General features: G+C 42.4%; 3 protein-coding genes across 4 annotated transcripts; 2 read left to right on the forward strand and 1 right to left on the reverse strand.

Annotated features, from left to right (window-relative positions):
- Positions 1-224: 224 nt before the first annotated feature.
- Positions 225-11,307, forward strand: LOC132956140 (cryptochrome-1-like). The gene is made up of 14 exons (XM_061029373.1): positions 225-1,175; positions 6,642-6,750; positions 6,850-6,992; positions 7,081-7,265; positions 7,370-7,458; positions 7,581-7,721; positions 8,522-8,833; positions 9,010-9,161; positions 9,329-9,531; positions 9,910-10,020; positions 10,110-10,208; positions 10,544-10,618; positions 10,723-10,827; positions 10,944-11,307. The coding sequence occupies exons 1-13, from the start codon at positions 1,018-1,020 to the stop codon at positions 10,821-10,823; spliced, it is 1,878 nt and encodes a 625-aa protein (XP_060885356.1). The 5' UTR covers positions 225-1,017; the 3' UTR covers positions 10,824-10,827; positions 10,944-11,307.
- A 1,958-nt stretch (positions 11,308-13,265) lies between these two features.
- On the reverse strand, positions 13,266-16,235 carry LOC132956635 (transcription termination factor 2, mitochondrial-like). 2 transcript variants are annotated; one of them, XM_061030205.1, is made up of 2 exons: positions 16,144-16,235; positions 13,266-14,730 (listed from the first exon to the last, which is right to left on the reverse strand). In XM_061030205.1, the coding sequence occupies exon 2, from the start codon at positions 14,708-14,710 to the stop codon at positions 13,571-13,573; it is 1,140 nt and encodes a 379-aa protein (XP_060886188.1). In that variant the 5' UTR covers positions 14,711-14,730; positions 16,144-16,235; the 3' UTR covers positions 13,266-13,570. The 2 variants fall into 2 exon arrangements, with proteins under 2 accessions (XP_060886188.1, XP_060886189.1); XM_061030206.1 differs by having other exon boundaries at positions 13,266-14,752; positions 16,144-16,226.
- Positions 16,236-17,371: 1,136 nt separating this feature from the next.
- Positions 17,372-25,411, forward strand: LOC132956333 (zinc finger protein 11-like). The gene is made up of 7 exons (XM_061029711.1): positions 17,372-17,681; positions 19,866-20,068; positions 20,472-20,573; positions 20,675-20,770; positions 20,869-20,979; positions 21,489-21,612; positions 22,551-25,411. Exons 1-7 carry the CDS (start codon positions 17,654-17,656, stop codon positions 25,175-25,177), a joined length of 3,291 nt encoding a protein of 1,096 aa, XP_060885694.1. The 5' UTR covers positions 17,372-17,653; the 3' UTR covers positions 25,178-25,411.
- Positions 25,412-26,836: the final 1,425 nt, after the last annotated feature.

Raw genomic sequence — 26,836 nt, forward strand, 5'->3', positions numbered from 1 at the left:
ATTATATTCCTGTTTCCTGTTTTCTTGAGCTGCTGTAATGCACAACATGTCCCCAATGGGGCATCAATTAAGTTTATCTTTATCTTTATCTTCAGCTGTCTCGTATCTTTTAGGTCAACGAAAAGCACGCTGCAGAAACGTGACTACGATGTGACACGCAGTCAGCCCCCTGCAGCCAATCAGAGCGCTGCAGATACATAATATCGTACAGAGGGGGGCGGAGTCACGGCTGTAGGTGCGGCAAGGAGGGTGAGCAGCTATTCGTGGACATTGAAGGAGAACATTTTCTGATAGAGCCACAACTCAAAACAATCGCTCGGGACGGAAGGGAGACTGTACACACGGAATAGAAACGGATTTATGAAAAGCTAAGTGATTACTCTGGTTACATTCAGTCGAAGAATTTGTCAGTATCTTAGTCAGAATTTGTATTTACATAACCAGCTTTCATCCGGGTCTTTGCCACCGTGTCTTAACGGTTAGCAGCGCCAACGACTTCAAAATTACAGGCGAGTTAAGTTACTCTGTTATTAACTAAAACGTAAATAGTGTTTGTTGAATGCGTTGAATAGTATATGGACGTTTATTTACGCATTTTTCAGAATTCAGAAAAACAAGTTATACAACCAGCCACCCTGGTGTCCGTCGGCAGACCGCGTCCTAAAGCCCGCCGTGTTTGTGGCTGTCACATTGCCGGGGAACGTTCGCTGTCTACGGTCCAAATGGTTCAGCAGCCATCAGTTTCTAAATACTACGACATAATGGAAAAGGTTTTATTAGAGCAAGGCTAATTATAGTGGACTGCAGTGCTGAACATTACCGGGTTGTATGCTATAAAGGCATACAGGCTATTTTTTTCTGCATACATTTGGATTCCCTGTGGACTCAATTCTTCATTTTTTTTGGACATACTTTTTGAATCACTGCCAGAGAATCGGAATAACAGAGAAGACTGAGCACATAAAAGACTATCTTCATCATTCAAAAAGGAAAAATAAGGACTCGTCAAGTTGAGTAATGGTCATTAATACGATCCACTGGTTCAGGAAGGGCTTGCGGCTCCACGACAATCCGTCGCTCAAGGAATCTCTACTGGGAGCGGATACCGTCCGCTGCGTCTACATCCTCGACCCCTGGTTCGCGGGGTCTTCCAACGTTGGGATCAACAGGTGGAGGTGAGGATCCAACCACGTGCACACAGAGTGATTTACAGCAGGGGGATTACCACATGTTACACATTACACGTTACACAATACACACAGCTCCTCACTATGATAGCCTACACCTGAGTGCCTTGATTTTCTGACACGTCTGTCTATAAGCAGGTGACACATTCAAAGTTATTTGTTTATATTTTGAAGTTGAATGCAAAGGGCAGTTGAGTATTTGACAAACAAAACTGCATTGTTTTGCTGATATGTGCAAACAAATATGACCCTAGATCAGGGATGGGCAACTTTGGTGACAGCAAAGGCCACATTATTCTAATTGAATTCTTACTGCCAGAGGGCCAAATTATAGAATACAAAAACAATTACAATCAATTATGTCTCAAATTTAACTCAACATATACCAGTGATCAAATATTATTATGGACATATTTCTGGTTTTCATGATTTCATGGCAGATTTTGTCATGTTTTCTTCATGTTTCCAATTAATTGATATGTAAAAATTGACCTGAGAGCCACGTTGAGGGTTGATGGGGTTGATTGGTACCAAAACACTGATATAATAATGCGTAGTTCACTTAGATATGTTTTGATTTGTCACTTCAGAAAATCTTTCATTTTGGATTGTTTGAGAACATTTGAGAAATAGAAAAGTGAAATATTATCTGATATACCGGGTATCATTTAAATACGGATCTTGATTTTAAACTCAAAAATGAAAAATCACTGGCGTCAACATGGGTAAGATCACTAATCATAGTGGTTCCTCCATTACATCATGAGATATAGTTGTGATTAAAGCTGCAATCTTTACTCAGTCATCATCATTAAACCAAGTATACCTTCAGATACATAATTAAATGGAAACACATAATTCATGATATAACTTTTTCTTCCTCTAAAATGGTGAGTTAGATGTCAAACCAGTAAACAGTACTTTGGACTCTCTGCTAGACGGTGATTATTGTATAAGAATAGTTTGCAGCCTGCATGCTTCATTGCATAGGATGGTTTCTGTTTTAAAAGGGTTATATCACTGCACATGTTTCTTACAACCCAGGATCTCCAGCTCAGTGCAGTGCAGTCCTCACTCTGCTCCGTTTTTCTCGATTGTTGCAGCATTCACATGATGAATTAGTTCTTCCATCTTGGGAAAAGAGACTTGGCAGAGGCATAGGAGAAGTTACATATTATTTTAGAATTGAGATTAAAAAAAATAGGTACTTTTCAAAATTTCTTGGCTTCCATATTTGCCAGAGCTAAATAAAAAAGGGAATAGTTTAGATTTTGGAAATGAAAAATCACTGCAACTTTACCCGTTGATTATGTCTGTTTCTCTTAAGTACATTTCCTAACTTGCATATCCAAGTTCCATTGGTGGAGCTGAGGCGATGCATCATTTAAGATTTTACATAACTGACATTCTCTGAAGTCCAGACAGCCAGTAAGCCGTGCACGATGTGCTTTTATAAATGCAAGGTATGGACAGGCTAATGGAGTCTGGTGATTCAAAGCAGTATGAGCGTTACCGGCTCATGTGACAGAGATAAAATCCAAGGGCGGCTACGGGTAGTTTTCAATCCTTCTATTGTCCACTCTGATAACTATCCAGCAAATGGCCTGAGCTAACCTTGCGTCTAACTTGTAAAGTTTAACCTCAAAACAAACAGTAGCCAGCGTGATCTGTGACCCAGAACTTTATATATTACATCTGAGCTAGCTGCTTCTGTCTGGAAAACAACAGTGTCCTGGCTGGCTGACTTCACAGTATGCACATGCAGCTGCTGAATGAAAGCGCTCCCAAGGTTTACTGTACAGTAGGAGTCTCCCTGGATGTTTTTGTTTCCTTTCCCGCTGTGCGCTCTGGTTTGGTCCCATGCCGTCACTGGCAGAGTAGGGCAGCAGCAGCAGCAGCAGCAGCTTGCAGGCGCGCCTGTTTATGGAGCATCCATGTTATGCTTTCACAGTTATGTAACAGCAGTCTGGAGTGACGCAGAGCTCACACACAGAACGCACAGTACGCTTTGATTCATTCTCTTCACTTCAGTTTTTTTTAACACGCATCAGACATGTGCATGAAGAAAAAAACTTGGTATTCACATAATTTCTCCTAACAGTCAAGAGAGCACACTTTTTCCTCCATGTACTTAAACAATTAAAAGTAACAAATCTGATTTGATAAAGTCTGCAAAAAAAGGAGAAGTCTACAATTTAATGGAGGAAGTTCCTACATTTTTATACACTCACATTTTACATGGCTGGGCTATAAAACTATCTCAAAAGGTGATTAGGATCTCCGTCAACAACTGTGGACATATTCCCTCAATACTGATGGATCAACCAACCCATCACACAGCAGAAATAGTGTCAACATCCAGCCAATCTAATGTAGTTTATTTGCAAGTGAAGTATACTGTACATCAGAATACACAGCCACTACCCACTGCACTGTTGAAAAAACTTAAAAGATTGAAAAGAGAATATTAGTGAGCGAACTCCTGTTATCCTCTGACGATGAGGAAATAGTTGACAAAAATGTTTAAATGCTGTATATGTATACTCCAGTGGCAGCCCCCTCCCCGGGTATCCTGTGTACGCTGAAGGGCGTTGGGGATTAATTTATGCTTTAGAGTTTTTAATGGTCTTAATGTTTTGTGATTTTAAAAGAGCATGAACTTAAAGATGTGTTATATAAAATAAGATATATTCTTAGCCTTTATGGAACCAACACATTTGCTGAAGCTGAAGAATAAAGCAAAGACTGTAATCATGTCATTGCAGACAAACTGTCAGTGCTCAGCTCTTAGATAAAACGTATCACAAGAGACAGTAAAAACGGATGTCACAAAATGATTCTAATGCTAAGGGGGGATTGTGCAGGAAGCTATGTAAAGTGCGACACAGCCTGCAGCTGCTGTGAGCTGTGCTTGTTGTCCCCGCACTAGCAGCCCACTCAGGTTATCATTTTAATTGCGGGTGAAGAAGTGAGCATTAGCAGCCTTGTCCTCAAGATCAAGGGGGGTAACCCTCAGTTTATGAGGTGGGTCAATGTCAGATTACATAATTACAATAACCTTCCCATCCCCCCCCCACGAGGCCTAAGTAGGTCAGTGTGTTAGTAGTAGACGTTTCACCCGTTTTCCTTTTCATCCTAATTTTGCTGCTTCTGTCTGATGTCTTTGTTAACATTTAATGCTTGAAACTGTTAAGGATAGAAGACATCGTTATTCTGGGTGGCCCATGAGCCTGGAAGTCCTTTTCTTCAAGTGAAAGAGGTTCATGAGGATGTAATTAGTGTGCAGATTTATAACGAGACAGAAAAAATAAAACAAAGAAATCCAGACATGGATGAATGTTTTTGTGCATTGCGGCACAGTTTTTTCTTTGTCTAATCCCCCCTGAAAGACACAGAGACTACGCTAACTGCTTTTCTTTTGGAGGCACACGGTCTGAGCCGGTTCTTCAAATTGAACTTGGAGGTCAGGACAGGAGCAAAGCAGGAATGACCTTGGACTCAATTCCTGGACTCGCAGAATAAATCTTAGCTCAGAAGCCAGGAAGCTATTCAGTTTCCTTCAGATAAGACTTTGGGTTTAACAGCCTGCAGATGTTAAGTGTACACTGTGTATTTGTTCAGGCTGTTCTTGGAAAGCTTGCAGAATGTTCAGTTATGTAGAAAAAAACGCCCTGAGACCCTCCCCACAGAGTCTGGAGAATAAGAAACCAGCACTAGACGTTTTTTCTCTTCAGCTTTAAAGTGCAGCACTGCGAACATGCACAGAAACAAATCCTCTGTAGCAGGACTTTCAACACTGTTTAACAACTATAGTATCATAAAAATTAGGTCATATACTGTAGTACTTTTGAAAATGTCAAAGTTGTCTTGACGAGGGGCGCCGGTGGCCTAGTGGTTAGTTCATGCGCCCCATGTACAAATGCTGCAGTCCAAGCGGGACTGCAGCGTTGGTTAAATGGTGGTAATAAATAGTGTGGTGGTGGGAGTTGTGTCACAGTAGTCTCACAGCAGCTCCCCCCCCCCCCCCCCAGTTTCATATTCATGATTAGACGTCGTGGATGATACAGGAAGCTTCCACCTACGAACTTTGGTACCTATAGCAACAACACGGGAAGCCCGCCATTACTGTCGCTTGGCCTGTACGCATGTGTGTGGCTGTGTGCTCAAATGTTGACACTCTGTATTTGTTATTATAGGAAAATGTAAAATCAGAAGCACACTGCAGAGTCGACAGTGTAATAACAATGAAGCACACTTTGTTCTTAAAGAAAGAAAAATGTTTCTGCTGGTCATATATTCATCTGCAGGGGTCAGTATGTTCTGCTTATTCATATTCATTGACGTCACATTCAGACATGATTAAACTCAAGTGGATGCGGGTTGGTTGACTCATCCACTGTCTGCATGATTCAGTCTTAAGGATGAGTTCAAGGCCTGTCTTTTGAAGTTAATGATGCATCAGCATCAGTTATGTCAGAGGGAGAAGAGTGACTGAGATGTACTGTATACTTTTCCAGCACCAAAGTACAAAAACATGTCTTTTCATTCAGGCTAAATGGAGGTTAGATTGGGCTATTTCAAGAGGAACTATGCTCAAAGGATTACAAAGAGGAAAATTGGCAGCATTGAGGATAATGGTTTCATTGCACTGTGAAGCACCGCTGGATTCAGATTATTTGTCATCAGGGCTAACGTTGTAAGAAACTCAGGTCAAGAGGTCGTATGCAGACTTTATATAACAGGATGTTTGGAACTACAAGCAAAAAGACTACGAATATGACTGTACAAAATTCTGAATTCATGAGGCATGTCGTCTTCAAAACAAGCTTAGTGAAAGTTGCAAATTGTCAAAACATGGCTGCACACAACACTCATGTAATGTCAACTCTTTCTCCTTATAGTCTCAATTGTCGAATCGATGAACGAAAGAAAATCAAAGCCATGTGCTACACCACATTTTAAAAAATATATAAAAAGTACTGTTTGATATTGTGAAATGTCTATTTTAGTCGTCCAAAAGTGGCAGTGAGTTATCGAGTAAGAACTACATCTGGAGAATTAAATCTTTCATATTCAGGTTTTAAAAAGTAGGCCAGGGACGGCTATTGTTCTGTAACTGGAGCAAACCTTTTCCTCTTTCCTCTCCAGTGAACTACATGAACATTTGTTTAATGAGGTCACTTGCTCACATCTTCAAACTCTGGAAATATTTCCTCTGTGGACTCAGCAGACTGCAAAATGTTAAAATTCAAATGAGTTTCTTGTTTAGACCGGTAAAATGTAATCATTATTCAAACCGAAGGCAAGCAGAACTCCTAATTCTTTGTTTAACCTCCGATTAACAACATGATGCCTCTTTTTCAGCTTCATCATCGTGCGAGTTTCTGAATGTTTACTGGTATTTTGTCACTGCCAGTTTTTTAACCCTCTGTCTTCCTTTCATTCCTCCTCCAGGTTCTTACTGCAGAGTCTTGAGGACTTGGACTCCAGCCTCCGTAAGCACAACTCTCGACTGTTTGTGATCCGGGGCCAACCCACTGATGTCTTTCCCAGACTTTTCAAGGTGACAGAGAAATGTTTTTTAACCCTGAAGTGTGCAAAGTATCTATATATGTTTATTTTGTTCCCAGACTTTTTTCTAATATTCTCTTTTTTTGTGCAGGAATGGAACATCTCACGTTTGTCTTACGAGTACGACTCTGAGCCATTTGGGAAGGAGCGAGATGCAGCTATTAAGAAACTGGCCACTGAGGCCGGAGTGGAGGTGACAGTTCGCATCTCCCACACACTCTATGACTTAGACAAGTGAGTAATCATCATCACCTCTTATCTCATCTTTTTTTCTGTACCTGTGCGTCTATCAGGTCTTTTGACTCTTTCTGTAATCCTGCAGGATCATAGAGTTAAACGGGGGACAGTCCCCTCTTACCTACAAGCGGTTCCAGACCCTCATCAGTCGTATGGAGCCGGTGGAGATGCCGGCAGAGTCCATAACGGCTGACATCATGGGGAAATGCACGACGCCGCTGTCCGACGACCACGACGACAAGTTCGGGGTCCCGTCCTTGGAGGAGCTGGGTGAGTGAGGCCGGACAGAATGTGTTCAGATAAAGCGTAAAAGAGATCATATTCAAAACTGATATTTAACATTATTGTGTGTTATTTTAATGTGATCCCTGCAGGTTTTGATACTGAAGGTTTGTCATCAGCTGTGTGGCCGGGAGGAGAGACAGAAGCCCTCACGAGACTCGAGAGGCATTTGGAGAGAAAGGTCAGTCAAGGACGGAATAAAGACGAGACATTGTTTTAAAAACCTCCATCTTCTCTTCCAATGAGACACCTTGTGACAAAGCATTTCATAACTGATATCCTTCCTATCTGTGTCACCATCAGGCGTGGGTTGCCAACTTTGAGCGTCCGAGAATGAACGCCAACTCTCTGCTGGCCAGCCCGACAGGCCTCAGCCCGTACCTGCGCTTCGGCTGCCTCTCCTGTCGCCTCTTCTACTTCAAACTCACCGACCTCTACAAGAAGGTAGGTCTTCAAACACCTCAGTCCACCGACAGAAAAGTTTGGGCGCAATCTCAAAATCGTCTAAATTACTCGGCTGGTTGCTTGAAAAAAATGTATAATGCGTTTCTCAGAATCAAATTAGCACAGTGTAATGTTTAGTTTTCTAGCAGAGCTTGTAACCTGCTTTCAAGAGTCAAAAACTACACCAGGTGACTTTACTGCAGATAATAATCTTTGTTACATGATATTATGATGAAGAGCTGAACACTGCCATTTTACTCTGCTGAACTGATTCTACTGCACATGTCAGTGTGTTAGCTATTTATACCGCCTCCTTCTGGTTACCAAGGTGTTATGCAATGAGGTAAATGTATCCACAGTAGTCTTCCTTTGTGGCATTGGCTCCCTCTAGTGTCCTGATGTTGTATATATATTCAGACTCCTGTGCAGATGTTGAATTAAAGATATTTAGTTCTATATTAGAACAGATGTTTTCTTGTCTTGTTAGTTGATAACAATTCTTTTGAATGTCAGTAGGCCTCTGTACTTTTTTTGGATGGTGATACAAGTTTTCAGATATGGCTGAATTGAACAGTCAGTTTCTGATTACAACAGTTGGCGTACAAGTTTGGTGATTATTTGGTGGGAGGGGCTTAGCAGGTTGAGGTATCCATGGAAAGGTGGATTCTTTTTTCACTTTGCGTACTGCCACTTTAAATGTTAATACAAGTAAAGCCTACAAAAATAAAGTAAAACCTTCTGTTGTGATATAAAATACAATGCGACTGAGTTAACATGTTCGCTCCTCTGCCCCCCTTCAGGTGAAGAAGAACAGCTCCCCTCCTCTCTCGCTCTACGGTCAGCTACTGTGGCGCGAGTTCTTCTACACGGCGGCGACCAACAACCCCTGCTTCGACAAGATGGAGAGCAACCCCATCTGCGTGCAGATCCCCTGGGACCGCAACCCCGAGGCGCTGGCAAAGTGGGCCGAGGGCCGGACCGGCTTCCCCTGGATCGACGCCATCATGACCCAGCTGAGGCAGGAGGGCTGGATCCACCACCTGGCCCGACACGCTGTGGCCTGTTTCCTGACTAGAGGGGACTTGTGGATCGGCTGGGAGGAGGGCATGAAGGTGAACAAGTGAAAGATATATATGCATAATTATCTAAACCATTTACCATAACTCTTTTAGTGGCAAAAGCTCAGCAAGAAGTTAAAGCTCAGAGAGTCCAAACGTTGCAGAGCTGAACAGTGTAAATGCTCCTGATCCTGAGCTAATACCTAACACCTGTTCATGTGTGTGTGCAGGTGTTTGAGGAGCTGCTGCTGGACGCAGACTGGAGTGTGAACGCAGGCAGCTGGATGTGGCTCTCCTGCAGCTCTTTCTTCCAGCAGTTCTTCCACTGCTACTGCCCAGTGGGCTTCGGCCGGCGCACGGACCCCAACGGAGATTACATAAGGTACTTCAACAATGACCTCACATCTCATATTTTGGCCTGAATTTCACAGCAGTGCATGCAGCAATCATTAACTGCCAATGTGCCTAAAAAAAAAATGTGGAGATGTCATTCTACCATGTCCCTGCCCTCTCAACACACTCATTACAACTCCTCATCTCTTCATCCAGGCGCTACCTGCCCATCCTGAGAGGCTTTCCTGCCAAGTATATTTATGATCCCTGGAACGCCCCCGAGAGTGTGCAGAAAGCAGCCAAGTGTGTAATCGGGGTGCATTACCCAAAGCCCATGGTGAACCACGCCGAGGCCAGCCGCCTCAACATCGAGAGAATGAAACAGATCTACCAGCAGCTCTCCTGTTACAGAGGCCTCGGTAAGAACACACCTAACAGACACGTTCCTCGGACATCTTCTATATCAATTAGAAGCAGGGCGAGCGATCAGATACCTGAAATGATAGTGACCTCATGTTCCTAAACGTGGAGTTATGTAATAAGAAGTTGAGTAAGGCTGACCATTCAGGTTTAACAAGCTTTAACTCCTCAGTTGTATGCATCCAGATTATAAGAACTACACATACTTATGTTGTCTTAAAATGTACCTGAAAGAGATGCAGAGCCAGCTGATTGGTTAAACCAGAGAAAAGAGAGTTTTTGTGCCGTACATGACTGTTATTATTATTTGAACTTGTTGAGTCTGTTTAAAGCTACTTTACTTATTAAAAGCTGTTAACTGTTTTTGTCGTCCTCAGGCCTTTTGGCTTCAGTGCCGTCCAACTCCAACAACAACGGAAACACTGAGATGTCCTCAGAAGTGATGGCATACTCGGCGGAGTCCACACGCGATGCTGCAGCTACATCAGGTATGAGAGAGGGGGAATAAAAACCTGCAGTAGATCTGGACTCTTGAGGACTTAAGAAAGGAGACTTATTTGTTGTTTTGTTTTCACAGGGTATCAGGTGCCGGTTCACTCTCAGGAAGACTGGCAGAGCGGGGTCATGATGTACCTGCAGGGGAATCAACAGACCGGCATGGCCACGCATCAGCAAGGTGAGGGAGCTCAGCGGCTTCACATGAACTCTGTCTGTTTAGTTCAGCCGATACAACTCGGCCCTTTGCTGCACGTCATCCCCACCTCTCTCCTCCAAACGCTTCCTGTCTCTCTTCAGCTGTCCAATAAGAACCAAAACAAAATAACTTAGAGAAAAAAATATTATTGAAGATCATTTCTTTTAAAGCTTTGGAACTTTTCAACATAATTCATGATCATTAAATGAATGAGTGTATCATTTTAAAACATGTGGTACCTTAAATTATCAGAGTATAAAATGACCTTAGTCCAGTCTAACTCGTCCTCTAATCCTTGAATCTTGCTTGAATTCCAGGTTATGCAGGCCCCAGTGCTGGTGTGATGTCTACTCAAGGCACACAACAGATCCCTGGTGCTTATTTCCTAAAAGGTAACAACTCATTCTCTTTTCTTTTCCTGTTGTTTTAGCTGCCTTTTATCCTAATCTGCATTTGGAGGACAGTTTTCTAAACGGTTTCCTTTTTGTTTTTTTAGGACCCGAGCACCACAGCATCACTCAGACCAGCGGTAAACGACACAACGAGGACTCCGGGAACAGCAGAGGCTCCAAAGTCCAGAGACAGAGCAGCCACTAGAAAGGTTGGTTAGAATTTAAATTCAACGTTTTTCTACTGAAAGTTCAGGCAAACAGAAGTCAAGTTTTTGAATCCGGCTTATTGGATCATCAGTAAACATGTTTTCTTTCTTTCTCACAGGAGAGTCTGCAGACTTGCTGTCCGTCACATTATGTACACAGCCCCCCCCCCCTAAAAGAAGGACCCTAAAGACTTTTTGTTACGGCACTACACTGTTGCATGAGCAAACCTTCAGGAGGAGAAAAACAAACATCCTGAAAGCCTCTCACACAAACTATCTGGACTGTATATTCTCATGTGGACTGCACGGCCCGGCTGCAGTGGCTGTTACACTGCGCTCCCGGTCCCGCCGGGACGGACAGTCTTTCTGTATATAATGAATTTGTTAATCTCTGCTCACATACAAACTTGTACATATTTGAATATTGTATGTGTTTGCTCTCTTTGTGTAGCCATAGACCCATTGATATATTTTTGATATGACGGATTGTGGATGGAGAATTTTAAATTTTCAATAAAAAAATATGAAAGCATTTATAAACTGTCCATTCAAACAAAAAAAGAAAAAAAAAAAGTCTTGGATCTATTCAAATACATCCGCCTGTCTGCCAGTTTATTCTACCCGTCACTGTTTCCTTTGAGCCATCTCATGTACGCTCTCTCTGAACAGACGTGTTTGATCATTTCCTCCTCAGACCTCACCGCGTGTTTTGTTCCGTCTCTCTGTAGAGGCAATATCAGTAAGACATTATCTATCCAGTTGTTGCCCGTCTCAATTGTTATTGAGAAAAGGCGACTTCATATCATAGTACCCCCCCTCCCCCTCCCCCTCCCCACCGTATAATCCCAAAATAAATGTACCACTGGAGAAAACGGCTTCACCTGTTTCTTCTTAATGTGCTTGTTTGATTAAAATGTATTTAACTATACAAACTGTTTACTGTCTTTTCTTTTCATATTTGCAGGTTGGACTAACATAGAACAGTCTTTAAATGTCATTTTTAAATATATTGTAGATGTGTTTTATATCTGTATATACACAGGGGTTTATGTTTACCTTCTGACGTTTGTAGTTGTTCTTTTCAGCTCTGTGTATGTCTATTAGTGTAGATGTTGCTGATCCACACAGGCCTTGGGATGCGAGGGAGGAGTGTGTTTCTGAACCTGCAGTAATCTGTATATAAACACAAAGAGAGTTAATATGCTTGTGCTCAACGCGGCTGCAGGATTTATTCTGCTCTTTGCAAAAATAAATACTTTAAAAATGGATTTCTGATGTATTGAAATACTCAAGTTGCATTCAGTAACTTACAGTTTTTTCACATAATGTAAAAATGACCAGTTAGCTTAATAAAATGTAAATATGTTCCAACTGAAGTAGCCAGAAATGTCCTTATCACTTTCATATTACACATATTGACTGTAGGTTAACTAGTTTAACATTTTTATCAAATTAAACAATATAAAACCTTCACACAAGCAGCTGTGGTGTTTTTCTTAAGTCCATAAGAAACATACACAAAGAAAATAGAATGTAAAATATCTAATTAAACTCTTTCTGAGCTTTTTGAATCACAAAACAAACCCCTTCAATGTGTCCGGTGGATCCGGAAGTAAAAATCCCATTCATTTTCTCCATAGCGGATCATAACAACCCAAGGTAGACCACGAGCTATGTTCAGTGTAACATCCCTGTTTCCACACAGAACTGTAAAGCTACTCGACTTTAAACATTTATTATTTACTGACAATGATTCACAACACTGTTAACCAGCATACTGGTGTCCATGCATGGGGTTTAAAGGACAATTAACTCACCTGTTTACCTTTGTATCAACACAAACAGGCGAAGAAGTCAAGCGTTCAGCTCGGCTGCAGCGCCTTCTAGCGACCCGTTCGAGTATCGCACTAGTATTGTAAGAAGTAGAAAATGCTGAAATTTGGCTTTAAATCGCACAAAGACCCTGAATATGAGGGGAAAATATATATATATATAGTATAAATAAATAATAAATAAATGTTAGGAGAAATGCATACAATAATTTATAAATAAATAAATAATTAAATAAATGCATCAATAAATATATAAATACTGAAAACAATACATCAATGAATAAATAATAAATACACTTTGTTAATGAAAAAGGCTATTTATATATTTTATTTATTTATTGATGCATTTTTTTATACATGATTGTATGCATTTCTACCAACATTTATTTATTTATACTTTAGTATTTTTTTGTCCCTCATACCTGAAGACACAAATACAAAAAAATGCATTCATAAGCTGTGAGCGAAATGTATTTATTTCTTCCTTCAGCTGCCCCTTAAAATCCCTTTTTAACAAAAATAAAATATATATATATCTCAGATTTAAGAACCTGGAATCGGACAACTTTGAATTTTTTATTCCAACAAAGTAACTGAAACAGACGACACTATTATCAAAGTAGATTTATTTCAAAGTGGAAGACATTCATTATTGCATCTCTCACATTCACGCACATCATGCCACTACAGATATTTCTGAATTTTTATTCTTATAATATAAAATACAGTACTCAGTTTTTCATAACAGTCGTGTTGGCAGACCCGTCAGCTGCGCCCTAATGAGGCCAAAAGATTCCTGTAATATTCAAACTGTCTTCCTTGTTTGTTCTTTTTTGCATTAAGGTGAAGCTGTAAACATGCTTTCTCCACAAACTAAATGCATATAAGAGCAGCATATAAACAAACTGCAACAGTTACTCCTCTGCAGATCTGGGGGGAGCGACAGGGTTGAATAGCGGCCGCTGCTGCCTGAGCTGCAGCTTCCCATAAGTCATCTCAAAGTCCTTCTTGGTTCCCTCGATAACGTCCAGGCTACCAGAGCAAACATCATATCCGTAGGAGGCCAGCTTATGGATACGATAAAGCACGATTTGTGTGGTGAGCTCCAGCACATTTGGAGTTTCTTTCACCTGCTCCATGGTTATTCCAGCATCCATCAACCCCTGGAACCTCTCGGCCAGAGTGGGCAAGGAGTAGTACAAAACAGCCGGGCAGCGGATCACGATCTGCTTGAGTTCTTCTTTGGAGCAGCAGAGAGCGCTTTCAACGTATTGGAGCGCTTGCTGCATGCTCTCCGGCCGCAGCTCGGCGATGGACGCTCTCAGACTTGAGACCAGTTTGAGGAGCTCCTCCGTGGTGAAACCCTGCTCCCTCAGGAAGCCCAGACTGTCCCTCCAAGCTTCAGCCGGGCGCAGCAGGATGTACGGATTCTGACTGAGGAGCTTCTGCAGCCAGAGCCGCAAGTTCCCTTCATCCCCGCCCAAGTCCAGGTAGGTCTCCCTCAGAGTGTGGATCACCTGCTGGTTCATCTCCACGGGTCGGCTGAAGCTCTGCGGGGCGCTCGCCATCAGCTTCCCGATGATCCTCTTGCTGAGGCGTAGCGACTGGAGGTAGAGGATGTTCGCCCGCTGGTTGCTATGGTGAGTCAGCGCGAAGAAAGACGCCGGGAACTTCTCGATGATGCCCACCAGCTCGCGCTTGTTCGGGCACACGGACACCCAAAGGTCCCGCTGAGCGGCGACGTCCTCTGGAAGACACAGGACAGCTTCGGGGTGAGTCTCGAGGATGCGGGCGATTACTGGGGACTCTGCGCCCATGTCCCTCAGCAGGTCGGCAGTTTCAGACACATACGCAGAACTCTCCGAGAGAACCCAGCCCTTGAACTTGCGCACCTTGCGTATGTCCACAGAGAGCTCGTATAGGGAGTCCACTGTGTTCTTGTTCTCCGGGCGTTTGTTGGGAGACGGGCCGGTGGAGGCAGACGCAGAGGGAGGCAGGAGGAGCCTCATCCTCTGACAGTAGGTGCACAGAGAGGCGGTGGTAACGCGAAGCATTGTTGACGACTGTTGTTGATCTGGGCCAGGAGAAAAGAAAATCTGTGAGCACAATAAACTTCATTATTAACATTACCATTCACATTAAAGGATTTGCACTCCTTCCCAAAGTGTCAGAAGTACACGAAGACAATGAAATTCAGCAAGTATTTGCAATTGAGTTGCATTATTAAGGATTTTAGCTTCCCATAATCATAAAAACAAGATAATCGAGATGAAGCGATTACTGTGCTGCACACTGAATTGCGCTCGTTTTCTCCACAGGTTTGTGTCATGTAATGAAATGTTTTCAAAGTGTTTGTTGTTATAATCTGACCACAAGAGTACATCACCACTACCTCGAAAACTTAGTAAGTTTACTTTTAAAAACATTTGTATTAGGGCTGGGAGATATGGACCAAAACTCATATCTCGATATTGTTTAGCTGAATGGCGATACTCGATATATATCGATATGTATTTTATTAACAGTGAAAACACATGGAAAAATAAAAAACCTGTTTGTGAATTTAAAAAGTAATATTATAAAATAAAAATACAATAAAAGAGAGAGAGAGAGGAGGAGCAGGGTTAAGAGGGACAGACAGTCAGTCATCATCAGTGAGATGAGAAAAAGGTGACCTGACATCTCTGTAACGTTATTTTAATGCAACATAAACTATATCCATATTAACGATATTGTCTTACTCTATATCTTGTTTGAAAATATATCGATATATCTTAAAAACTCGATATATTTCCCAGCCCTAATTTGTATATATTATTATTTTTTAGTAATTATTATTTTCCCCTATTTATTCTCATTTATTACTTGTATTGATCAGAAAGATAAACGCTTAAAGGGTTTTTCAGTTCGTTCAATTCCTGTGATCCAGATGTTGTAAAAATCAACAAATGATCGTGTTTGATAAGAATAATCTCAGTATCAATCAAAATAATCGTGATTATGATTTTTGCCATAATCGAGCAGCCTTACTTTTTTGCAAACAAAAAGTGAACACAGTACAATTTAAAGAAAAAAGAAAAATGAAGAATGCACAAAAAATAGATTAAAAAATAAATAATAATAATAATAATAAATTAAAAATTTAAAAAAAAAAAAAAAAAATTAAATTAAATTAAAAGAAAATATAGCAGCTACTTCAGTGACTCATGTCGTCACACTTTATGAGTGAATCAAGTTGATGAAGTTTAAAGTTTAGTCCTAAAATGCATGCACACCGACTGTTCCCACTGGAACAAAAAGAAGGGACGCTCTGTCCTGACAGCTTCATGTGATGGTATGCATGTTTAGGATGGTACAGCCTACGTAACACCAGCGTCCACAACTACACAAAGCACTGGACACTAGAAAAATATCCTCCAATGCGTAAAATAACACACAACAATAATCTATGTTTTTTTTTAATTGATAATAAATTAGGTTATTTTACCTGTTTACAAATCCTGCAGCCATGGAGTCCGAGTGTAACACCCACCGTTCAGCTTTCATAACGTGAATGAAGGGAGAGGGGGCGGAGTCAGAGTCAATGCATAATAGTATGGGACGCCAAGAGGGTCAAAATTCGTGTCCACGTCCTGGAGTTTTAAAATATGCAACAAGACAAGTAAGGTCGGACACCATGATGTCATAATGATGTTTGGTTGTTTTGTTTTATTTGGATCCCCATTAGCTTCAGCATAGCGAGAAGCTATTCCTCCTGGGGTCCGCAGTTTAAATTGTGACAATACATTTTACAAATTCATATTATATATTATTCTTTTCACACTACACAAACATTCCACAACATTTCTTCAATAAAAAATAGACAACTGACATAAATGAACAAAAAAAAACAAAAGAAACAGACAAACACAAAGGCTCCGTCTGATTTACAGCATCTAAGACATAACATGGTTACACAAAAAAATGTGACAAGCACAGAGTTAACCTCAATTGTTAGGATATGTGGAGACAGACACAAACACCATTTCCCAAGAGTGGAATGGTGGGGATGGGGGAGGCGATGATCCAGGAGAAAAAATCAGGAGAGAATGGCGTCTCCTCAGATGTGAAAAAAAATTAAAGGGTAACTAAACCTCCAGAGTTTAGGCTTAAGTGCATTTAACCTGGAATTGCAAAAACAGCAGAAGGTTGTTCTAGTTTTTCTCGAGGTCTTTTCTGGTATTTGGACTGTGGTGTTGAAAGAACTGTACTGTACTTCAAATGCAACGAAATTTTGTTCTTATCTGCACTGTAAAGTACAAGTTTGCATGACAATAAAGAAAGTCTAAGTCTACTGTAGAGATCATAAACCCTAAACAAGAAACAAATATGACATCTTTTATAATTACCAAATTGCTAGTTACTAAACCAACAACACACCAAGGCGTTTTAAGAGTTAAAACACTTATTTAACCTTTCAGTTTATAGATAATTAAATTTATTTTCTTTATTTTTCATGTTTTTATTTTTTATTCTTTATTTTTCATATTAAATTTATTTTCTTTATTTTTCATTTATTTTCTTTATTTTCATTTTTTGCTATTTTCTTCATAGCTTTAAAATGAAACGAATATTTATGCCAATTCTTCAGACGGCCTCTAGGTGGCGCTATGGACCACAGCAGCGTCACATGTGCCCTTTATTTTCCAGGAGAAGAAGAAGTTTCCCTGACAGCAATTCAAAAGTTGGTCATGTTACTATAAAGCGTAGTTTTCCTGAACCATAACTAAATGATTACAAGTCTCATCAGGTCAAACTACAAGATATGAACATGCAATAGACCCGGGACACAAGAGGAAACCAGTAAAACGTATGTTATCCTCTACGCATGCGCACTGAAAACAGAATATCGAGCCGCCCTTCCTCCCCGCCAGCTCGCACCGCAGGGTCGGGCGGACATCGACTCACAACAACCCAGAGTTAATTTTACCATCTATTTGGATATTTCCAGAGATAGAATGGAGAGCCCGCATCGCATCGAGGACGGTAAGCCTAAAAAAACTCAAAAATGTGTCCCCCATTGGGAGTTATTAGGTTTTCTATTAGATTGTGTGCGCACGATTTTGAACATGGCGTACCCCGCTCTGATATGGCGGTGGCTTTGTGCTACGTTACGAGCTTATGTGTGCGGTAGTTATCGGTACGAGCTTCAAGGCAGCGAAGTTATGTATTCCCACGATTAGTTTATTCAACCCGAAAGGATGTTTTCCCACAACATAACTGCTTTTGTAGTCACTAAAGTGTCAGTGTAAGTTAGCGTCTGTTAGCGACTGAAAACAAGCACTGCAACGGCTGACGGATGGTGCGTTCATGGTTAATGGGAAAAATGCAAGACGAAAGTCGAGCAAGCTTGAAGATAAAAACTTAATTCACTTTCCAAGATATCATACCGGGATTTAAATAACCACATGCATCTCACACACCGTTTAAACTACTTTAATACATCAGAAAGTTTTTTACCACCGCAGCCACATCATTTATTTGAGTGTTCATGTGTGGTGTCTCAGATTTACGACACAGTTGCCGGTCCATGAAGGCAACCAGACTGTCTGTAATGTTTTAGTATATTACTGAACAAATGTTTATTTATTTTATACAACAATGATAAAACAGGAAACCTAGGATTATGTCTGCATAATGAAGGTGCCATATTTAATTAGCAGTGTGTAGGACACTTGAGGTAGGCCGATTTAATAATAATAATAATGATAATACATTTATTTATAAAGCGCTTTAAATCAAAGTGCTGTACAAAGCAATACATTTGTTTCATGAGTTATTTTAAGATTTCCTGTATAATCTTAGAAAAAAAAATAGACATTTCAAAGTTTGTAGTTAATAATAATAATAATAATAATAATAATAAAAAGGAAAATACACTAGACTTATATAGCGCTTTTCTGAATACTCAGAGATGCCTAACAAAAACAAAACAATACAAAGAGAAGGTGGATGATAACACAGTTTGTTAGTGGTTGTAGAAGTGAGTTTTTAGGGAGAGGGATGTGGCGGCTGTGGCTCTTGGGCAAGACACTTAACCCCAAGTTGCTCCTGCTGCTTCAGCGGCTGTGTATGAATAAGATTAGTTTCTACTGATGGACACTTTACATAGCAGCCTCTGCCATCCATCCGTGTGTTAATGGGTGGGTGTGACCTGCGGTATAAAAGCCCTTTGAGTAGTCTTAAAAGCTCAAGTCCACTGACCATTATGTCCAAGTAGTAGCAGAGAGAACTCCCATGATTCCCCACTACCGTTGACATATTTTTTTGTTATTGTAATATTGATGGAGAGCCCCTTGGCGGCTGAATTCTACAATTCTACACTTCACTTAGCAGACGCTTTTATCCAAAGCGACGTACATCAGAGAGTAAGAACAACACAAGCAAGGATCTAGAAAAAAGGGAACAATGTCAGTAAGAGCAAACGATCAGCTTTGAGTCTGATTGGACACACAGGTGCTGACAGGAAGTGACCAGAGGCAAAGCACAACATTGAGGGCAGTTCTTGAGAGCTCTAATCAGTATAGAAACCATCTTATAAGTCGTCGTTATCAAACAAAAACCATCGTCACAACCATCATCATCATCAATAATATGGAGACCATCATCATTAAGTTAGTAGGTATTCATGAAAGAGCTGGGTCTTTAGCTTTTTCTTAAAGGTGCAGAGGGACTCATTCCACCACCGGGGGGCGACAGAGGAGAAGAGTCTAGTCAGAGACTTAGGACCCTGTTGTGAATGTTGGATCAGACGCCTTTCATTGGCAGAGCGTAGTGGGGCGGGAGGGAGTGTAGACCTGGATCAGAGAGTTAAAGTAAGGAGGAGACGTTTTTGTCGCTGTTTTGTAAGGCTGAATCTACATATTGTATCTTTACGTGGAATTGAATCTGTTTGCAGTCAAACTACTTGAAAGTCTCTAATGTGTTTTTTTTTTTTCTCAATAGCTTTTATTTTCCACTGCCTGTGTTGTGTGACATGTTTCTGATTGACACTGATAATATTTGATGTACTGTTACAGCCACTTAAAGATACAAATACATGACTGTGTTGTTACCATAGTGTCCTACAAGCATCGTGATTAAACCCGAGGGACATCTGAAATCAATCACTCAACTTTAACTTATTGCTGGTGATTATTTACTGTCGTGTCATTCTGTAACATTTCCCAGAGTTGAATCTCCTGCTGCCGTCCCTTCGCCTCTTCATACCCCCGCTGCGCCTGGTGTCTGCAGCCATGTGGCAGGTGGTCCAGAGGGGAAACGTGCAGGACTATAGCATGGTGGAGGAGTTCATCAGCACCGTCTCAGACATCGTACCGGAACTTTTGAATGCCGATCAGAGAGCTCAACTCCTCCTCGGCCTCAGAGCTCGGGTGAGAGGCTGCACTTCACTTCTGATGATTTAAAAAAAAAAAAAAAGATACCTGAGAGACACGCAGTGCATGAAATTAGAACAACAACAGCAGATTGGTTTCTCTCTTCTGCAGATGTTGAGCTGTCAAAACAGAATAATAGAAGCTATTGTGATGTACTCTAGCAGGAAATGGGTATAATCATAGCAACATCATCTGAATGCTCTCAGGCTATAAACAATATAAAGCTAAATGAGTGCTTGGCAGACTGTGCAGCTGTTAAGAGGTTTAATATTCCTTTGATGGAAAATGACATCATCACTTGCACGGCTCTGTAAAGACTGATTTTCATCCTCCTGAGATGATTCCAGTTAGTCAATCCTTCCTGTTCGTTGTACTTAACCTGAGGGGAAATGTTTTGCAGGTGGTACTTGAATTGTGTCGGGCCGAGCAGATAACAGACATGGAAACCATCGAGATGCACCTGGAGCGGATCAAGACCCTTATTTCCACATGGGCAGCACAGGTTAGCGTCTTTTTAATCGTTCTATGTAGGCCAGCAGGTGTGGAGTGGGAATGTTTTCAATCAAATAATCATTTCTGACACTAACACATATTTTCTTCCAGCCTTGTTTTGCAGAAGTTGAATTTCCAGAATCCAACTTTGTCGACCAAGTGGAGTTGCTGTTGAAAGACGCCGAAGAGAGGGAGAAGTTTTTCCAGGTCTGTCTGTCATGGCGTTTGTCAACTGACTTTTGTTCTGACTGCTAGCGGTTGTTACTGTAAACTGTAAATCTAATTTATTTATTTTTTGTTTCCAGGATGTTTTTCCGACAGATTTTGGACCTGACTACGACAGCGCTCTGCAGGTGTTAATGCTGGATTTCCTCTCCAGAGTGGAGAAACTTCTTCCAGTGCCGGACATTCAGCAGGTACTGGAACCGGTGTGGGAAATATAGCCGTTTTATATCAGACAGCTGTGTTTACTCAAGAGAAACAATATAGTCTGTTTAATCACAAATACATAACTCAGTCAAATTACTTCCTGAGGATATTATTTTTGTGATACATATTGCAAACAAACATCAATAAATCTATTTTTTTTATAACTGCAGTCTTTCCTCAGGAGTTTCATGTTTCTAACTTCAGAAGCAAAGAGACCTAACATGTGTGGAACACAGGAGCTGCTAAAAGCTTATTTGGCGTTCTTTAAAAAGTGCTCATTTGCTTCAACGTAAACATAAAACTTTCTCTGTGACAATTAAACTCTTGACTCGACTGACTATGACCTGTGGGGCGTTTGGAAGGCGTTTCTCACTCATTGCTATTTGGCATCATAAAGAGAAAAGAGCCAGAAACAGGCCAGGGGTCGAGTATGTTCAGTGTTTTTCTTCAGCTGAATGACTTTCCTTTTTGTCATCTTGTGTCTCTTCTTCTTCAGACTGCATCCATGCTCAGCGCTGTGCCGTCTGCTCTGGAGGAGTGTGTCCACTCAGTGCCAGACCCACGACACCTGAAAACTGTGCTCCTGCACCACACAACTCTCGGACACTTTGATCTATCCGGTGAGTCACGTCTCGAGTTTTTAAAGCCCACATTCATTCACTTCAATCATTAATCATTACGTCCTTTTATTCAGTTTATCTAAATTCAGATTGCAAGCCTGTTCACACGGTACGATCAAACGTCTCAAATCGAGCCTAGAGTGCTTAATGTTCCATGTTAAACATTTACTTTTATTTTGAAAGGACAGTGGAGAGAGACAGAAAATGCTGAGAGAAGAGAAGACTACGGCAAATGTCGAGGGTCAGACTCAAACCCGCGGTGACTGTAGCCTCTGTTCATGTGGCCTATGCCCTGACCGCTAGGCTAAACTGGCGCCCCCACAGAATTTACTTTGGGGGGGGGGGTAACAATAGGACCTCGACCGTTTTTTCCTGATGTGTTTCACTGAGGCTTAAAAGGATACGATACGATGATATGATATACTTTATTGTTCCCTTGGGCAAACTTGTCTTGGACTCAAATCCTGCACACGTCATTTAGCTGCTTCTTTAGCAGCATCGATGAATAAAAACGGTAATCAACAACAACAATCCACATGCAGATACTGAAGAACACAATGAAGCTACAGCTCAGCACATACAGCCTTAGCAAACATTTTAAAAAAAGAGAGATTGCATGAGGGGACTCATTAGGAGACATTTAAAACAAACAAATCTGTTCAAGTTGTGCTTGTTGCTAGGGGCAACCAGGACAGGTTATTTTTAAGGTCGATGATGGATTGCACAATGACCCTCGTGTCTTGAACAGAAAAGCGATCTTTATTCTAAGATGAGAAATAAGAATCTATCTTTAGTTGCTGTGTAGGTTTTTTCACTCGCTGCTTTTTAAAGATAATCACAGAGAACAGAGCTGAGACACTGGAGAGTTAAACTGTGTGATTATGTGAGTTAACATTAATCCATAATGCTAATGGATAAATGTCTTGTTTTCCCCGCAGATGAAACTCAGACCATTCCTTCGTCCTTTGGAAACTGCATCCTCTCCTCCCTCTCCCTCCCTCAACTGGAGAAGGTTGTGATCGACACAGAACAAATCCAGCTGCAGGCTCAGGCTGAGCAGATGCACGCAGGTTGCATGACGGTCCAGGTGGAGGGAGAGACTGTGACACTGCTGGACTACATACAGATCGAGCAGCCGTCAGGTTTGGTCGAGGGTGACGATCAGGAAGAAGAAGAAGAAGAAGAAGAAGAAGAGGAGGTACTGGAGGAGGAAACCGCAGGCGAGGACGTCGAAGAATCTCTAAAGCCGGCCGCTTTCCAGCCGCTGAAACAAAGCAAACGTCTGCAGTTAAAGAGAAAAGCGTTAAACGAGGAGAAAGACTTAATGATGGAAAAGAAACAACGGAAAAAATACCCAAGCAATAAAATATGTCCGGTGTGCAATAAGAACTTCCTGCGCGCCGCCGCCATGAGACGACACCTGGAAACTCACTCAGCCAACCGGGATCTCAAGTACAAGTGTGCCAACTGCGATAAGAAGTTCAGGGATCTTTACGACATGAACCGACACAACATGCGCGTTCACGAGAAAGAAGACGCGAGCGTCAACGCCAAAGAGGAGGACTCGATCGACCCGGGCACTTCGGACACGTCGGAAAACAAAAACTGTGCCCTGTGCGGGAAGTATTTCGCCCGCCAAGTGGACATGGAGCGCCACATGAAGTCCCACTCGGAGGACCGCCCGTACAACTGCTGTTTCTGCGAGAAGAAGTTCAAGAACCCGTACGTTCTGAAGAGGCACCAGAAGGAGATCTGTAAGAGCAGAGAGCTGAAAAGGCCGAAGAAGAGGGAGACGCAGCGCCCCAATCCGCAGCCGGCGTCCGAGGGGGTCGCGGAGGGCAAAGTGTGTCCCATCTGCAGCAGGGTCTTGCCTTGCACCGCCGATATGGCGAAGCATTTACGGTCGCACACGGAGGAGCGTCCCTTCATCTGCATCACTTGCGAGAAAGGCTTCAAGTACAAGGACACGTTGAAGAAGCATCAGATCATCCACGGTCACGAGGGGATCCGGGAGGAGCAGAGCAAGACTTTGGAGCAGATCCTGGCCGACGCTGAGACTCAGAATTTGGGCGACGCGGATGAACTCGATAAGAAGGAGAACAATCCGGATGCGGCCGCAGAAGGGACTTCTGAGCAGGCGGCGGGAGTCCAAAAAGTCAACAAAAAAGCTCTGAAAGTGTGTCCGGTGTGCGCGCGGGCCTTCGACAGCGTCAAAACTCTCAACAGGCACATCCAGTGTCACACAGAGGAGCGGCCGTATCACTGCGTCCACTGCAAGAAGCGCTTCAAACACATGCACGGCCTGAAGAGGCACCAGATTTACGCCATCTGCCACCGGAAGATCGCGCGATTCACGTGGAAAAGGGAGCTGAGGGCGGGGCCGAGCCAGACCGAGGCGACGAGCGACGCCCAGCAGACGCCGGCTCTGAAAGTCCCCGTGTGGTGCTCGAACTGCGGCAAGCATTTTGAATACCTCTCCGCTTTAAAGGAGCACCAGGAGAACGTTTGCAAAGTGGACTTGAGAGAAATCATGAAATGCAACGACTGCGACAAAGAGTTCAAGAGCATGACGATGCTCAAAGTGCACCAGAGGATCCACGACCCGCTCTACTGCAAAGAGTGCGGGAAGATCCTCGCCAACGAGCCCGCCTTCGAGAGGCACAAGCTCATGCACCGGCCGATGCAGTGCACGATGTGCGACAAGACTTTCACCCTGCTGAGGCGCCTGCGGGAGCACTACGAGAAGCAGCACAGCTTCACCGGACCATATCCCTGTCCTCAGTGTGAGAAATCCTTCATCACGCTGTCCTACCTCGCCATCCACCAAAGAATCCACAAAGGGGAGTTCCCTTTCTCATGTAGTCTGTGTCCCGAGAAGTTCAGATCCTCCAACTGTCTCACGGTTCACCTGAGGAAGCACACCGGGGAGAAACCCTTCCTGTGCTGGCAGTGCGGGAAAAGCTACCGCTCGGCCTCGGAGCTCACCGTGCACATGGGGACCCACTCGGAGGAGAAGCCGTGGGCGTGCACTCAGTGCGACATGGCGTACCGCACCAAGCTGCAGCTCACCAACCACGTGGAGCAAATCCACATCGGCGTGCGGTATCCCTGCAACAGCTGCGGGAAGCAGTTCATGAAGGAGACGTCGCTGAAGAGGCACGAGCTCATTCACTCGGGCGAGCGGCCGCACCAGTGCACCGTGTGCGGGAAGACCTTCCTGACGGCCAACGAGCTCCGCCTCCACAACCGCTACCACACCGGGGAGCGGCCGTACAAGTGCGAGGTGTGCGGGAAAGCCTTCATCCAGTCGGGGTATTTGAAGTCGCACATGCGCATCCACACGGGAGAGAAGCCGTTTAAATGCGACGTCTGTGACAAAAGCTTCAGGTTGTCGTATCACATGAAGAAACACCAGCGCACTCACAGCGGGAAGCCGAAGAGCTACATATGCGAGGAGTGCGGCCTCGCCTTCCTCCATAAAAAGTCTCTGTGGGAACACTCGCTCACTCACGACGTGAAAATTGAGCAACCGTTTGCAGAGGAAGTGAGAATAGAGTATCAATAGAGGGAAACATGCGGGTAGTTTTTTTTATTTTAAATCCAAGATATAAAAATATAAAGACAGTTCTGAGCTGGTATCATGGTCAGCAATTTCTTTATTATTAATGAGCTCTTTGTTGTTTCATTTTGACTCATTTTTGTACGTTTCAGTTCTGGATTCTCACCTTCTGTGAAGCAGATGGATGAACTGTAAGGCATGTAAATAATGAACGCCAATAAATAACTTCTACTTACACGATTCCTTCAAAATAAATCTAATCTTGAATGTTGTTAACGCTCCTTTCGCTTTCTAGTCTAATAAACGGTGCTGAAGTGTTTGTTAAATCATCAACACATAGTAAACAGGAACTTAATAATCATTTATTTGTATAATTTAAAATGTGCTGCCTTAAACTCTCACCTGCAATTTCAGGATTTGCTACTTCCGGTTTTATTTTGTGTTCATGGATTGTCTTTAAGCTTCGGGAGAGAGCAATTTATACTCATTTTTTTTCCCCCCATAATTTTAAATATTTATTTTTTTATTCTGACCCCTTAAATAGGCAATAACTTTATATTTGCAAAGCTGCAAGGTGTCAGGAATAATTTTGGATTCAGAAATAAAAAGTAGAAATGCCTCATTAAATGAACACTTTGTACTCTGTCTTTGAAAAAGCTCCACATAATTCAGACACTGAATTATGTGGTTATTAAGTAAGGACAGAAGACATTTAAAACACCCATATGTTTTTTTGTATGGGTGGAATATGTATATATGTGTTGTGTTGTGTGTTTGTATGTATGCTGGCTGCTGGAACACCTACATTTCCCTGCTGGGATGAATAAAGTTTATCTTATCTTAATATCTTATCCTAAAAAGGTTCTACCTCTAACTCGAAGCCCTTCCAGCATGTTGTCAGTAGTCTCCTTTCACCACTAGATGGCAGTATAGTCGTGATGATGAGCATCAGGGACTCCATGGAGAGGCTGAGCTGTCAGCTGTTGGTTCCCCCTGCTGACACAGCTTGTGTTGCAGCTTCCTTCTACATACATTTTTCTTCTTCATATATCTACTCTTTGTGAGAGTATAGCACCTGTAAAGCCTTTTTTTTTGTACATTGTGATTTGTGGGGAAGCTTTTTAAGCATCATAATTTTCCCTATATTTATTTGAACAGTGTCAATGTCGGTGAATCAATATTCATCCTCTGCTCTTCCTCTCAGGCTGGCGTCTGAGTGACAGTTTAAACCACAGAAGCAGCAGCCTGAGCAGCATCCCTGCCCCGTCTGCCAAGAAACTGCTCCCATCTCCCTGCAAAAAAAAAAAAGAAAATCAAAGGCCGGCTGAGTCAGAGCCTCTCCAGAGTGTTGGGAGCAGATCACTTTTTAACCCAAAGCATATTGATTTATATGAGGCTGTAATTGCTTCAGTGTGTCCTGGATTATTCCCCCCAGTAATTGAGGCCTGGCAGAGATCCCTTTTCCTAGACATAGACCTCCTGATGCCAGCTGGTGGGCAGAGAGGAACACCGCACCCACTCCCCAAACCAGCCTGAGGAGCTGGTGGGGTGGGGGAGAGGAGACAGAGGGATTGGTGGCACTCTTACACCCCCAGAAAAAAAAACACATTCCTTGTTTTGTGATGCGTAAACAGCACAATCCGTTCCCTTCCCTTCCCTGCATGC

This window comes from Labrus mixtus, chromosome 22 (assembly GCF_963584025.1).
Source record: "Labrus mixtus chromosome 22, fLabMix1.1, whole genome shotgun sequence".
Lineage (NCBI taxonomy): Eukaryota > Metazoa > Chordata > Actinopteri > Labriformes > Labridae > Labrus > Labrus mixtus.